The 11,903-nt window shown below is 39.0% G+C and overlaps 1 protein-coding gene across 1 annotated transcript in view; it reads left to right on the top strand.

Annotated features, from left to right (window-relative positions):
* Positions 1-1,238: 1,238 nt before the first annotated feature.
* LHCGR (luteinizing hormone/choriogonadotropin receptor) overlaps positions 1,239-11,903 on the top strand; it is a 151,416-nt gene continuing 140,751 nt past the window's right edge. Inside the window, 1 exon segment of the mRNA XM_063441477.1 lies at positions 1,239-1,396. Coding sequence (XP_063297547.1) covers positions 1,239-1,396 — 158 coding nt within the window.

Raw genomic sequence — 11,903 nt, 5'->3', positions numbered from 1 at the left:
GAGACATTCTCCCTGGACTTCTTGCCAATTAAGTTAATCTGAGTGACTTGGCGTACGTCCAAGCACTTGGACTGTCAGCCTCATTGTAACTTGCAGCCAGAGTTCGAGGTCCACCAGCAGGTTGTTTTCTCTCGGTTGGAGTGGAGTTTCCCCGTAGGGAGAGGGGTGAGACTTTGAGGAGGTTGTCCAGTCTGAGTGTGGTGTAGCGCAGCGTTTGTCTGAGCCTGTGGAAGGAGGCCTTTGCCGGATTGGTCGCCTTCTCCTTCCCGCTCTCAGGTCCGCGCCATTGCTGAGTTCAGTAGCTGCAGACTGTGACAGTGCCGCTTTAAGGTTTTCACAGCAGGTAGGGTACTGCTGTTAGTGTATATGTGTGTATATGTGTGTGTGTATATATATATGTAGTCTGCTATTATAATCTTTTTTGAATTCTAGCTATGCTCTAATTGGCCATTAACAATTAGAATCACTCTCTCCCTGCAACTCTCATTATCCGCTTTTTTATAAATTGTGTTTGATTCTTAAAGCAGTAAAATGCTAAATTGGCAACTCCTGTAACATTTAAACACCTATTTGGACTTCTCTGCTCTTTTTATATTTGGCGTTATATTACAGCATGACTGATCCTTCAAATAATTAATGGGAGTGGATAATATTAGCAGAAATCTAATTCTGTGTAAGGGATAGACACGTCACACACTGTCTGTTTTGGCAGCTACTCTCAGATCTTCCAGAACATAATGTAACCATCTCAAATATGTTTATGCACCTACTTAGAGTAAGCCATCTTTAAGTATTTATATGATCAAATTGAATACATTTATTATTAATTTCTCAGAAATATATTTTTTTTTTTGTTTTCACCACCAATTTTACCACCGTGTGCTCTTTAATTCCGAAGAAATCATGAACTCAAATCCGAAAATCCGTCTCCTTTTTAAATGACCAATAAATTAGATATTTTAACGATTTGAGTGCTAATAAATATCTTAAGCTGTCTTTAGGTTTGAGGGGAAAAAAATATAATAGTTTTGCAAAGTTAAAGACAGGAGGAGCTCTCGCAGGAATACATGGTTAGTCAGTCTGAATGCAGACTAAAAATAGGCACACGTTGCACACAAGAAACACAAACTGTTCTATCTCCCAGCTCCAATTCAGTACAGATAAAAGTTAAGGACATGACAATAGAAAAAATGGAATTCAAATAATACAGCATGGGAGCTGCTGAGACGGGGCTCACCATGATGACTTTCAATATCCTTTACTTATTTCTTCATTTTGCTTACCTGAGCCCTGTCAGATCAGCTCAGACTGATGCTTGCAAGCTCTGCGATTGTCGTGGAGTAAGTCTTATATGCCCTGGACAGACACGAATCCCCGGAGCACCTGGGATGGATATGTAAGTATCAGAAAGAAAAATAATATGCCTGGTGTGTGTTTAAGTATCATTTACAAAGATATCATATTGTACTGAGTACATCTTGCTGTCTCCTACATTCGATGATTTGTAGGAAACTGAACTTTATACATCTTGTGTTTGTATATTGTTTTTATTATTATTGCTGTTGTTATTGTGATTTATTTTTGTATAAGACACTTGTTACAGCTTGTTTTATTCATCTAACAAGTGTTATTATTTAATATTTTTTTTATATTTTTGCTTAGTCTATTTTTAATATATAAATCAATATGCGATATTTAAGATACAACTAACAAATTCAAAGTTTATTTTTGTAAATTTTTTGTTATATTATTATAGTAATTTACTAAATGTGTTGTGTGTATTGGCAGGTAAATGAAGGAAATAATTAATTATTTGATGTATTCATAGTTTGTCTTTAACACATTCTTTATATGTGTATAAAGTCTATTACAGCTATAATTTAATCGCATATTCCTCATGTACTTTATATCATTCTTAATGTGTACATTGTGGATTTTATTATATTATATCGAACTTCTATGGACGCATTGTAAATTCCTAAACAGGATGCACAGGATACACAAAATTACTTTGTTTGGGAGTCTGAGTGTACCTTGATTCTAAATACAAATCTACCTGCATGCTTTAGAGTTCTAAATAACACTTCACAATAAAATATCATAAAATAAGGGGTTGAGGGTTCTGCCTTTTGTAGCCAGAAGTAAAGCAAAGATGATTAGTAAGGTCAGTATTATGTCCAAATTCTAAAAAAAAAAAAAAAAAAAAAAAAAAAGGTCCACTTAAAATTGAATTTCACTCAATATGTATTGATAAGCATTTAATTGATAAAATACTATGTATTGAACTTGAGATTGATTTTAAAATTTGAGGGAAATCATCATTAATACTCTAAGGAGTTTAGACAAAAGCTTGAAAACAAGGTTTTATAAGAATATCATAATATCACCTCTTCTCTTATATTTGCTGGTTTTGCTATACCTATATTTATTAGACGACAGGCTGAATTAATCCACATCATCGTACAATATTGTATCACCATTAAGCCAGCTAGTAATCTGGTGTGCTTCTAATAGACATTGTTGTATAACCTGTAGGTCACATCTTTATAGCCTGACCTGTTCGCCCAACCTTTCAACCCTCCGAGGTCAATGAAATGAGCACCAATAATAATGATATAATGTCACTCATGACACTTTTAATGGCACAGGCACTAAACAAGCACAACATTGTCACAATGACTGAAGGACTATTTTTATTATGATCCTGTAATACAGAGTGAATAGATGGTTAGGGGGTTCTCCCTCCCTTTCCCTCCTCTATACTTATTAACAGTCTTACACTATGCTTATTTTCTTTTGTCTCTTTGCTACCTAAGCATTTTCTACTGTGAACCTACATAAAGCATTGACTGTAAGGTGGTCCATAAGAGTGACCACTATCACCAAATAATGTTATGCCATTTATATTGTTTCACCTTTGCTTGTATTTGCACACAGGGACTTATTAACTAAATGTTGTTTTCTTACACACAGTTATTTGCACTTTTTTAATATATTTTATTAGCCGCCAGGCTGAATGGCTACGTTGGTTTTCTTCACTACATCAAATGTCTATTTTTTTTTTTATTATTTAAAGGTAAAGCGCAACTTAATTTTGTATCTATTTTAATTATAGCTTGAGAGGGACATTATGAATAGATGTGTAGAGGAACATTTTTTCTGCTATAACAATAAAAAATAACTCTAAATCAAGAGTTTTATATTTTGACATAAATCAAATATAGAGACATTTTGGTTTCTTTAGTTTAAAAAATTGGACATAACGTTAAATATTTGTGGTTTATAGAAAAGAAAAAAAAATATTTTCAAGTTAGTAAAAAAGATTTCAAAAGCACACGATATTTGAGGCTTTATTTATGACTGAACACAGCAGGGTTGGATACATTGAAGAATTCTAGCTGTTTTTTTGGACTACAATTCCCCGTTGACTGTCACACAATATTTGAGGCTTTATTTATGACCACAGCAGGATTGGATAAATTGATGGATTCTAGCTGGGGTTTTTTTTTTTTTGGGACTACAATTCCCTATTGACTGTCACATTACTAATTCTTGGCTTAAAACGTCTTCTTGTGTACAGAGTGGGAATGGTTGCTATCAAAGTTATAGAGCAGTTCTCTGGCAGAATGGTATCCGGACATTCTTATCTGAAAATATTTTTACATATTGTTCACCAAGAATCCATGGGCAAGAAATGCAAGAATGAGAGTGATTGCAGGGAGGTGATTTAATCTAAGTATTGCATTCTAAAGTAATAAAGTATCAGGTAGCCACTTGACTGCTAGCTAGTTGTAAGTTAAAAGGTAGCCCTGGTTAGTGGATAAGAAGCTTTAGAATGCTCTAACTGTGCTGCTATGTCATCAGTGAAGAGGTAACACTATAAATATGGAATTCACAATCTGTGCCAGGCATGCAGCAACTCATACCGGGCCATTTACCAAAGTGAGAATTATAAGTGAATTTAAAGTGAATTTCAAATTTAAGATCCAAATAGCCGAACTGGAAGTCAGCTATTCTTTCGGTTTGGCTACTCTGCCCTTAAATTTGAAATCCACTTTACATTTATTTTTAATTTTCACTTTAGTGAATAAGTCCAAATAGTGTGCACTCACATGTGGGGAGTATTTAGCAGCTGTGCAAGTCATAAAGAGGCAGAGTGACTGCCCAAGCGACTTCCGTGTTCTCTCCCACCACTCACATTTAAGGGTATTGGTTTGCAGGGTGAGTTGCCTTTAAGCCTGGCTAGTAACACAGGGCTAACGGGCTAAAAAGTTCACATGTAATATTTACATTTATTTATTTTTATAATTCATTTTTTTACTTTTGGTTTATTAATATTGCTTCAATCCGTAGGCTCCAACGACTGCATTAAAACTGAAAGCACCAATATGCACTAATGGAACTAATGGAACTGTTATTATTATAATTATACTTTATTTATAAATAACCATCACATTATGCAGCTCTGTCCATGAGCACATCAATCCAATCAACGTGCTTTGGATGTGTTGCTGAAAACCAAACTTCAGGCATTTCAGGCAGACCGGTCATATTTCTATGGGTTCATTTTTCTGCAATTCATTTTTGTTCTCTTTTTTCAAACTTAAAGGATCACTATTGGGTCAGGAACACAAACATGTATTCCTGACCCTATAGTGTTAAAACCACCATCTAGCCCCCGTGGGCCCCTCATGCCTCCATAAATATAGCAAAATCCTACTGTATTCAAGCCTGAAGCTGTAGATCTGCATGTTGTTTGCCTCAGAAAAACAAGAGTCTGCTGACATCATCAGAATGGGTGGCCTAATGCAATCACAATGATTCCCCATAGGATTGGCTGAGACTGACAAGGAGGCAGATCAGTGCCAGAGCCAGCATGGTTCAAACACAGCCCTGGCCAATCAGCATCTCCTCATAGAGATGAATTGAATTAATGAATCTCTATGAGGAAAGTTCAGTGTCTGCATGCAAAGGGAGGAGATACTGAATGTTTGGATGCATTTTAGGCAGCCATGACCCAGGAAGGATCTCTAACAGCCATCTGAGGAATGGCCAGTGAAGTTATCACTAGGCTGTAATATAAACACTGCATTTTCTCTGAAAAGACAGTGTTTACAGCAAAAAGCCTGAAGGTAATGATTCTACTCACCAGAACAAATTCAATAAGCTGTAGATGTTCTGGTGACTATAGTGTCCCTTTAATGACCATTTATGAACTGTACGATTGTGGAAACTTTTCGAACTTGTTAAAAAGATATCGCTCCACATATTTTACTTCCTACCCTGCTAACTCCAGCACAACCATCATCACTGCACATGTCGTGGGGATATTTTTCCTGCTACCCCACTTCCATCACCACAACCATAACCACTGTCGCAGGGAGGTGATTTCATCTAAGCATTACTTTGTAGATTGCTGGTCTGGTGAGGAAGTAAAGTAACTTTCTCTTGATTTAGAAGAATTTGTGATGACCACTGCTCATTTCTGACAATATTTTAGTTTTTTTCTTTGTTATTGCTGATTAGTCTTCTTGAGACTTCTGTTTGTGGATTGACTGAGAAGCTGGATCACAAAAGGAATATGCAGTAGGTTCAGCAGAAACTGACTCCTTTATTAGAGGTTGGTATAGCCACCACAACATAGTTCCCCTTTACAAAGCTAGTTGTCTAGGATCAAACTTACCTGCTCATCAGCATCACAGAGACTATCAAGGTTAGGTCAAATCAAATTTTGTATTTTTTCATGTAGGTTTACATTAGTATTATTTATGTCCTGCTTGGCTATAAATGCAACCTTCTTTTTCAAAACGCACAATTTATTCAATATATTCATTTGATATTGATAGTAAAGTTAAAGTTTGGGGGATAGATCAATGTCTAGAATAATAAAGATATTGGGTTTAACAGAGCTGAAGAAATTTATTTTTAAGTGTCACAACTTGGTTGGTTGTCAACATTCATTGGCTAATTGTTTTGAAGTGCAATAAAATAAAATAACTAAAGCTAGTAACAGAGAGTAAGAGGTTATTTCTAACAGTAAGCCTAAAAATTCAGTTAACCTGTATAGCTGTTAGATCAATGACACACTATCGAACCATGGATTTACTTGTCAATCCCTTTGTAGCAAGCAGCTTACCACCCATACAATTTTACAACATGACAGGATGCTTCGTATTTTGCATTAACTTTCTTTACTAACTCCATAGCAGCAAAGAAAAAACTGTTAAAAGAAAGAACCAATCAGAGCCAGTCAGAGTATATATAAGTCCAGGCATAACCAATCATTTCCACTTTCTTTGCTGCTCCATCACAAGTCAGGTCAGAGTACTGATTTCTTAACTGTATATTATTATATTCTGTTATACTGGGGGTGACAGGGGATTCCTTAATTATTGTGTTATTTTGAGCTGTTGCTTTGGAGGGGCTATCCCCTCTCCCCTCAGACCTAGTCTGAGAGAGCATCGATCCCCCCCTTCCCTCTGGTGGCTACGTTCGCCACTTTCATCTTCCTTTCCCGCACTGTTCGCACTATAATCTGTGCGAACAGAGCGGGCTACCTACTGTGTTCACAGTACACAGAACCCTGCATTCGTCTCCTTCCGCCTGTTCGCACTATAATTGCGCGAACAAATCGGCCATTCACTGTTTCGTGCCTCTCTACACGAACGGGTGGCAAACAGGCTTACTGTTTGTCTAGATTTGCATGAACGGACTGGTTATACGAAAGGTCAATTATGTTGGCGTTCGGCAGTTTGTTCACCAAAACGAACGTCCGTTCGTAAAGTTTTCTGCCGAACGGTTCAATTAAGCCTTGTCTTTCTTTACTTTACCCTCAAATGCCTTTTGTAGGCTTTTTTCTGTCAGCTAGCCTGGGTCTCTCGCGAGACCCATGACGGCCATTTTGTTGGTGTAGTTTTCGGCAGAGTATCACTCTCAGCAACACAAGGCTCTTGTTTCGATGGTTTTTCAACCCAATTACAGAGTTGAATTTCCAGTTTGGGACCTATACAGGGTGGTGTTGTTACCCCTGGGTAGTGGGACTGCCAGTTAGGTGTATCCTAGTAGTCTGGCAAGGGGTGAGCCCCCATTTGGGTAATTCTCTATTGCTGCCTAATGGAATCTGTTAAAGCAGTTCTGATATCCTGGGTGAGCCCCAGTGTTACAGAGTCTGCTTTCCACGCCACTGGGCGACAAGCATTATATGGCCTATGGCCTGTCTAAGTCCCTCCCACATGGTCCCCTCACCTCTGATACCTATATCTTTGCCTGTTAGTGCCTGAATTATGGAGCACACACAAAATCCGATTAACCTTCTGGCCATGATCAACACACCAGTGGCTGCATCCTTGGAGAAGGCGATGGCAAAGGTGTTACCAACGGCCTCTGAAACTAACAAGTCGGTTGGCAAACATTCCCATAACAGGGAAGACTCGGATGAGTCAGATGACTCCTCTAAGGAAAAACATCGCCCGGCAAAACGCCACTGGAAGGGCGAGGAGTCCAAAAAGGCTGCAGTAAATGCCCTATGACGACGGCCCCCACTTACACTCGGGAGATTTCCTCGGATGAGGACAACAATATGACCCACTCCCTCTCCATCTTGGATGAGTGGCAGGCAGAGGTCTCAGACTCTGACGAAGGCAATTGGGGCTCCAATGCCTACTTCAAGGAAGCCTTCCTGGATGAGCCCCAGTGTAAAGGAGATAAGGAGTAATCCGCTACAGCAGCCATGCAGGAACAAGAAATATTCCTGGATGCCACGGGGCAGAGGATGTTTGACCCCAGGAACGTACTACACCCCTGCTCCGAAGAATGGGCCCAACCTGATCCCCTCCTCAGGTTTATGCATTTTTGGATCCACAAGCCCCTGGAGAAAAGCGTAAGCAAACGGATGAGGGCGGAGTGCCCCAGACCATCCCTACCAGACAAGGTGGCTTTCACACCAGAATTCGACCAGCTCATGCTGGCCTTTATGGAGCGAGGGGGTCGCGACCCGCACAGAGGGGTCGAGAGAAGCTTTAAAGGGACGCAAGACAAGCTCCTGGATGGGATGGAGCCACTGGCTCATGTGATGTATCTGGCGGATGATGCGTACACCAAAGTGGACTCTTTTACTGCGGACATGGTGCGTGAATGGGCACATGATATCCGAGAATGGACCCAGAGGGGTTTCTGTTTTCTCGGGAATACCAATGCAGCCCTCTCAATAGAGCGGCGCCGCGCAGCTCTTTTCCGCATAGACCCCAAGTTGGCCGATCTGGGGATAAAGGAACTGGGCCCACAGGCACAGGGCAAACTTTTTGGTGAGGCCTTTATGAAAGCGCTTAATAAACACGTTAACATATTCACCTCGCTGAACAGAGCCCACACATCCATGTGCAAGGTCTTCAATGTTTGGATCCCAGTGTGAAAGTGAAATCAATGCATGATACTGAAACAATCTTATTTTTTTTTTTTTTTTTTTTTTACTTGTTTAGTTTAAATGAAGCACCATTTGAACTCACTAGCCAAGTGCCAAATATTTCTCTTGTAGATCTGAAGGTTGAAGAAACAGCCCTGAAGTTTCTGGCACATGTACAACACAGACTCTATGAAGGTGCCTTTTGAATAGTGATTGTATTTTGAGTCACCAGACCGCTCATTGTATGTAAATGTACACTCACATTCCTTTGGCTAACTAAATAGAAATGTAAATTCACTGGTACACTTACAATAAGTTAAATAAAGGTGGACAATATACATTAGTTCTGTTTGATTTAATCCTAGTTTTAATGCCACAAGGATTTTATAGTAAAAGCAAAATAAAGTGTGCTACAGAGAATCGAACAAACCAAATTTGTTTTTGTTTTTTAACTAGTGTAACTGATATAAAAGTGCTTCCCTAACACTGTATACATAAAATTGTGATAAAGAAAGATGAATATCAGTATATACACAAATACCAGTAAAACAAAAGTGTATAAACATGTTTTAAAAAAAAAACAAAAAAAATATGAATTGTAGATACTGGCATAATAAGAGGTACCTAAAATAAAATAATAGAAAACAACAGAGTGTGAACTGTTAAAAACAAACAGTGCTTAAATCTTATACTAGGACTACCACTCACATGGCCCAGAGCCGTTCCAGGCTCTGTATCACAGGCTCGAGGGTGCCAATACTGGCTACAGGGTCCACTTGTCAAAAGTAGTAACCCAGAATATGTAAAAAAAAAAAAAAAAAAAAAATGAAATACAATAATGAGTATTTCATTTTTTTTTTTTTTTTACATATTCTGGGTTACTGTTTTCAGGTGGTGAGTGGAATCTTGATTGATTGCTTTTTTTTTTTTTTATCAACTGTTTATATTTTGTCCCACTACCATTCTAGTAAAGTACTCAGAACTCGTTATGCATTTTAATGTTTATCTTGAATAAGCAATATATATATTTTTGCTATACACCTGATGTCCCATCTTTTACTTTTGACAAGTGGACCCTGTAGCCAGTATTAGCACCCTTGAGCCTGTGATACAGAGCCTGGTACGGCTCTGGGCCATGTGAGTGGTAGTCCTAGAAAAAGATTTAAGCACTGTTTGTTTTTAACAGTTCACACTATTTTGTTTTTTTATTATTATTTTGTTTTAGGTACCTCTTATTATCCCAGTATCTACAATTCATATATTTTATGTTGCCTTTGAGACGGTATGGTAGCCCAGGAATGAAAATTACCCCCATGATAGTATACCATTTGAAAACGTAGACAACCCAAGGTATTATAAATGGGGTATATCCAGTCTTTTTTTAGTAGCCACTTAGTCACATACACTGGCCAAAGTTAGCATTCTAATTTGTATGTGTGTGAAAAATGCAAAAAACAGATTTGAACGATAATTTTGACCAGGGCCAGTGACTACCATCATGTTTGTCACACTGTCACTGTAATAGTTATGGTACTTGGAGTTTCCTTTAACTACATATTGCATTACCATTTTATTTAACCATTTTGCTCAGAAATGCTTTAGACTTGATGAAGAGAGGAATTTCCAAAAGATTGTCATTCCAAAAATTCAGTTAGTCCAATAAAAAATGTATTATAAGGTACTATTTTCATCTGTTATTTTACATCTATAACACTGGACTTATACACCTAAACGTTCTACTCATATATATAATACACAGTGACCATAGCATCTATAAGACGGAACCTGGACAAATATCAAGGGCTGAAAGAGGAATTAGAAAGGAAAGCAGTAGTAGTCCCAGTTGCAGTAGGAGCACTCAGGGCTGTAACTGCCAAGTTGGGAGATTGGCTTCAACAGATTCCAGGTGCAGGTCTAAGAACAGCTAAGATACTGTACAGAGCCCTCAGACTCCCAGGCCTATGGTATAGGACCAGAGAATGAAGAATATACAATGTATTATATAAAATTACAAAATTATAGCACTCCAGGGACGTTTGGAAAAATAAAACATTGCTTTTATTTAGCTACAATAGCCCTGATTACATTTTTTGTTAAAACTGGAGCCTCTGTCATAATCTAAAACAGGATTTCCTAACGCCTGGCGGTGGTGCAGCACCACCGCATGGGTTGGGAATCTGTGTAAGGGTCCATCGGGTGACCCATGCCCTTAGGACCACATGATGGCAATAAGGGGCCCAGTCTTGCGCTGTAGCGCTTTAACAGCGCAACCGGGCCCCTTCTATACTGCACAGAGAGCTGAGAGGAAGTGACAGCGTATCACTACCTCCCAGTTTACACAGAGCCAGCCACACGGGAGGAGGAGGAGGAAGATGCAAGGATGGGTTCGGATAGGGAGAGCAGGCCCCCAACTCCCACCAGCCACAGTCAGCAGAAGGTAAGAACCCATATGTAGTATGGGTATCTGTGTGTTTATGTGTGTGTTTATCTGTGTTTTTGTATGTGTGGTAGTCTGTGTATCTGTATGTAGTGTGGGTATCTGTGTGTGTGTGTATGTGTGTATCTGTGTATGTGTAGTATGTGTATCTGTTTGTATGAGTGTAATGTGTGTGTATGTGTGTATCTGTGTATGTGTAGTGTGTGTATCTGTTTGTATGAGTGTAATGTGTGTGTATCTGTGTATGTGTAGTGTGTAGTGTGTGTATATGTGTGTAGTGTGTGTATCTGTATGTGTATCTGTGTAGTGTGTGCATCTGTATTTAGTGTGGGTATCTGTGTGTTTGTATGTGTGCAATGTTTGTAGAGTCTGTTTGTATGTGTGTCTCTGTGTATGTGTAGTGTGTGTATTGTGTGTGTGTGTGTTTGTGTGTGTAGTGTGATTATGTGTATGTGTAGTGTGTGTGTGTGTGTGTGTCTGTATGTGTGGAGTGTGTAGTTTGTGTATCCTGTATGTGTGTAATGTATATTTGTGTGTGTAGTGTGTGTATCTGTATGTCTGTGTATCTGCATTTGTGGCAATTTGTGTATCTGTATGTGTCAGTGTCTGTCTGTGTGTATGTCTGTATGTCTGTGTATCTGCAGGCGCATTAGTGTGTCTGTACTTCTGTATGTTTGTCAGTATCTGCATGTGTGTCAGTTTTTGATACATATACTGACACACATACAGTTGCACAGACACACTGAAACACAGGCAGATATACAGACACACAAACACTGACACACATGCAGATACACAGACACAGTGTATAGGTAAGTGTATTGGCTGCAGTGCACACACAGACACAAGCTACATCCCCAGCATACACACAGACACACGCTAGATCCCCAGCACACACAGACATATACTACATCCCCAGAACACACACAGACACACACTTCATCCCCAGCACACACACAGACACACTACATCCCCAGGGGGGGGAGGCAAAACAGCTAACAGCAAGTCCAACGTGTGAGCAGCTTCGCCAGCTATCTGAGTACTTGGGGTGCAAAGTCCCGGATC

This window comes from Pelobates fuscus, chromosome 2 (assembly GCF_036172605.1).
Source record: "Pelobates fuscus isolate aPelFus1 chromosome 2, aPelFus1.pri, whole genome shotgun sequence".
NCBI lineage: Eukaryota > Metazoa > Chordata > Amphibia > Anura > Pelobatidae > Pelobates > Pelobates fuscus.
The sequence above is the reverse complement of the archived record's forward strand: the minus strand, read 5'-3'. Positions and strand labels throughout refer to the sequence as shown.